General features: G+C 44.2%; 1 protein-coding gene across 1 annotated transcript; it reads right to left on the reverse strand.

Moving 5' to 3' along the window:
• Positions 1-711: 711 nt before the first annotated feature.
• On the reverse strand, positions 712-1,032 carry LOC116474251 (large ribosomal subunit protein eL42-like). The gene has a single exon (XM_032162679.1). The coding sequence runs from the start codon at positions 1,030-1,032 to the stop codon at positions 712-714; it is 321 nt and encodes a 106-aa protein (XP_032018570.1).
• Between the last annotated feature and the right edge of the window lie 3,505 nt (positions 1,033-4,537).

Consider the following 4,537-nt stretch of genomic DNA (forward strand, 5'->3'; position numbering starts at 1 on the left):
CTGTATGGTCAACAGCTTGACTTGCAATAACTCCGAGGGACTCTACAAACTCGTGGGATGTGAGAACCTTGTTTAGTTCCCCTGAGAATGGGCCATAGAGTCTCTTTAGCAGTGGTAACGGTGGAGGGTGTATGTGTTCCGCAGATCCACGTTACAGACACGGCCGACAGCTTTCCACCCCCAGCACGTAGTCTGGTTTTCTTTCTCCATGAGAAGTGGGCTCCCTTGATACGAAAAGCACCCTTCCATCAGAATGCCCCTTGGGGCATGAGCCCCTATCAACGGATGAGATGGGGAGCCTGTGAGGTTCCTTTGGCTTCGTGTTCCATGCTCTATCTGGATCCTCTAGTAATGTTTGAATGAATGCTCCACGTTCTCCAGAATGGTATAGCCTATCATTATACTAGTCAGAATTATTTTTTTGTGTGTGGATAATTAATAGGAAATAAAAGAATTCAAGAGTGATTTGGTGTTTGCAGAAATCCTTAGAAGTTCTTTAAGAGGAAAAAAAAAAGTAAGTCTTGCTTAAAACCCTCAAGCCAAGGGACATGGTTCTTTTTCATGGACAATTGCTACTGAGAAAAATGCAATAAAACATGTCATTCTTTCCGGTCAATAGACACTAGACATTTAAATTTTCTGTTTTTGTTTTTTTGAAGTGAACATACACTCAACGTTTTATTGTCTTCATCATAAAACAAAAGATGATACTTAGAACTGGATCGCTTGGCCCTTTGTCTTTGCACCTCCTCCCAGTTCAAAATCCTTGCATGTCTTAACAGCCAGCACTTTTGTAGATCTGCAGTTGGGCTCAATGCACTCAAGCCTCAGCACAATCTTCTTTGTAGTTTTAGCCTTTTTCCCGAAAATGGGCTCAGTCTGCCCACAATAGCCACTTGGCTTCCTATTATAGCACTTCTTTCCCTGGGCATATAGAGAATCTTTGCCCATCTCATTCTGTGTCATTTTGTGGGACTGGTGCTTGCCATACTTGTTACAGAAAGTCCGGTGGGTTTTAGGAACATTCGCCATATTTGCGGGAGTGCTGTGGGCACAGAAATGCATTTAAATTTTCTTGGGCAAAACAGGATCAAGAAAAGGTAGTTTTACCTTTTCTGGGTGCTGGCGTAGTTAAAGAGATGGTCAGGTAATTAACTCTCCCCTCCTGGCAGGCAGCATATAATAATAGCAGTATAGTAATGAGAAAGAGAGTGTGTTATATTTGAGTAGTACTCTATACTCTGAAACTGCATTCACCTGCATTTTCACTTGATCCTCCTAATAAGCCTGTGAGGACACTTAGGCAGGCATTACACAGATAAGGAAACCAACGATCATAGAGAAAGTGGAAAGCAACTTTTTCAAGATCTCATAGTTAAATGGTGACCTTGAAACTTGGGTTTCCCTGTTCTCCAGCTGTCACCCTCTCTGCTAGAAGAGGGGTTGTGAGGAGGGGAAGAGTATTTCCTTTATTCCCTTTATTTTGGCTCTCAGGAGTCTGAGGTACTGTTTGCCTAAAACAGGCTTAAAAACCAAACAAACATAAAAACAGAGGCTGGGCACGGTGGCTCATGCCCGTAATCCCAGTGCTTTGGGAGTCCGAGGCAGGCAGATCACTTGAGGACAGGAGTTCGAGACCAGCCTGGCCATCATGGCGAAACCTTGTCTCTACTAAAAATACAAAAATTAGCCGGGCGTGGTGGCCCGTGCCTGTAATCCCAGCTACTTAGGAGGCTGAGGCAGGAGAATCGCTTGAACCCAGGAGGCGGAGGCTGTAGTGAGCCAAGATCATGCCACTACACTCCAGCCTGGGTGACAAAGTGGGACTCTTTCTCAAAAACCAACCAACCAATAAATAAACAAAAACAAAACATTCTAGCTGGCTTTGCCAGGCCTGCTGCTTTGGGGCCAGTGAAGAAGTGTGCTCACCTCCCATGCTTGTACAAGTTTCCCCAGAGCAGGCCCTGACCACATCTCCATCACCACTTATCTCAAGCTTGTCCCATGCTACCACTTTCTGTAGTGAGGACTTCTGTCCTTGAGGTTGCCACCTATAGTGCCCAGCCTTAGAGTCATTTTCTTTCCTGCTTTGCTAACACCTGTCCTTTAAAATGTCACTTTTTCTTTGCTGGGAAAAGTGCCTTTGTGCCTTTTTCACCATGGTCTCTGTCATCTAAGCCTATGACATCTCTGACCTGAACCTTTCTTTTGGGGACACTTCACTCCTTTTTTCTCCTCTAAACCCCATCTTCTCAACTCTCCAGCATCTTTCTAAAGCATGGATCTGCCTAATGATCCCCATCAGGAAAAGTCAAGCTGTATGGAGGCAGCATTTGGGACTCTCAGTGGCCTGGTCCGAATCGGTTGCCAACCTCACCCCTCTGCCTCCCACTATTGACTTGAATGAGCCTTCAACTCCAGCCACACTCTCCTGGCACTGCATTCATTATCTTTTTTGAACTCTTCCACCTCTAGGATTTTGCTCACACTATTCTATCTCCAAGTGTAGAAATTTAATAAATCAAGTTTCAAGGATTACCACAAATGCTGTCACCTCCAAGAAAACTTCGTCTTAACTCCTCCAGGAAAGGAGTCTCCCTTCACCGTTAACAGCTAGTGCCAAGACCTGTCTTGTTTGCAGTATTTCATCTATCTGCCTTCACTGGGCCATGAGTGCCCTGGAGCTCATGACTAGACCTTGGCCATCTTTGTGTCCCTGTATCTGATATAAAATAGATACTCAAAGGTTTCCTTTGGATTGATTCTGGCACCATGTGAATTATAGTTGAATGGCTCAAATATCTAGCCCCTCCCCTCCAGGGCAGGATTATCAAAGAATGCCAGAGTATCTGTAGCAAACCAGTCAGTATCTACTTGCAGGGGTAGCAAGAAGAAGACAAAGCAGATACATGGATGTTGGGCTTGGAGTTCTTGCCCTTTACCTGGACTGTTAGGATGGCCTGAGGGCTCTGAAACACTGGTGGGAGGAAAAGCAAAAAAGTGGGCAAATCTGAAGGAGCTGCTGTAGGTGGAATTGAGCTGAGGCTGCTCCCAAAACACCCGCCTTTTGGCAGCATTATTCTTCCCAGAAGGGAAAGAGGTAGGCTTGGGCTCAGACACTCTATCTTCCAGTCCTTTTTTGTCCCGTGGGCAACAACCTTGGGAAAATCTCTTGGCCTCTCTGAGTGTTTGGGTTCATTAGGGCTCCCTCGTGGTTTTATTGAAAGGGTGGTCCTTAAAAACTTGGACTGGCTCGGGTGCGGTGGCTCATGCCTGTAATCCCAGCACTTTGGGAGGTCGAGGCAGGTGGATCACCTGAGGTCAGGAGTTCGAGACCAGCCTGGCCAACATGGTGAAACCCCGTTTCTACTAAAAATATAAAAAATTAGCCAGGCATCGTGGTGCGCACCTGTAATCCCAGCTACTCTGGAGGCTGAGGCAGGAGAATCACTTGTACCCAGGCGGCAGAGGTTGCAGTGAGCCAAGATTGTGCCATTGTACTTCAGCTTGTGCAAAAGGAGTGAAACTCTGTCTCAAAAAAAAAAAAAAAAAAGGAAAACTGGGACTGCAACTTTAAGCCATGGAGAAACAATGAAAACATTTGAGATAGAAAATGAGTTTGATAAGTTGGTAGTAGGAGGGTCAGACAATTTCAGGGGATATTTACCTAAGAAAAGTAAAAACATATGCTTACAAAAGATGTGTAAAAGAGTATTTTCAGCAGCTTTATTCACAGTAGCATGAAACTGGAAACAACCCAAATGTCCATCAGCAGGAGTATGGACAAACCAACTCAGGATACAGTATCTTCGTACCATGGAATACTACTCAGCAGTGAAAAAGAAGAAACTACTGAAATAGAAAACAACATGGATCAAACTCAAAAAACATTTGAGCGAAAGAAGCCAGACCAAAATGAAGAAAAGAATATTGCATGATTCCATTTATGTAAAATTGAGGTCAAACAAGTTGAGGCTTTGGTGAGAGGTACTGGAAGAATTGTTACTTATGGGGTGGGGTGGGGATTGACCAGAAGAGGCATGAGAGAACGTTCTGGGCTGATGATAATATTCTAATTCTTGACTGAGATATTTACTTCATAAGTGTTTGTGTTTGTCAAAACTCATCTAATTATATATTTAAGACTGCAGTTTAGTTGTCCATTAAAATAGCTCTTCAGAAAAGTTAAGATTAATTTTATTTTTTAATTTAATATAATTTTAGTTAATTAATTATTTTGAGATGGAGTCTCTCTCTCTTGCCCAGGCTAGAGTACAGTGGCGTGATCTCGGCTCACTGCAACCTCTGCTTCCCAGGTTCAAGCGATTCTCCTGCCTCAGCCTCCCAAGTAGCTGGGATCATGGGCACCCGCCACCACAGCCAGCTAATTTTTTGTATTTTTAGTAGAAATGGGGCTTCATCACGTTGGCTAGGCTGGTCTCAAACACCTGACCTCAGGTGATTCACCCGCTTCAGCCTCTCAAAGTGCTGGGATTACAGGTGTGAGCCACTGTGCCCGGCCTAATTTTTATTTTTA

Source organism: Hylobates moloch, unplaced genomic scaffold (assembly GCF_009828535.3).
Source record: "Hylobates moloch isolate HMO894 unplaced genomic scaffold, HMol_V3 SCAFFOLD_10, whole genome shotgun sequence".
NCBI lineage: Eukaryota > Metazoa > Chordata > Mammalia > Primates > Hylobatidae > Hylobates > Hylobates moloch.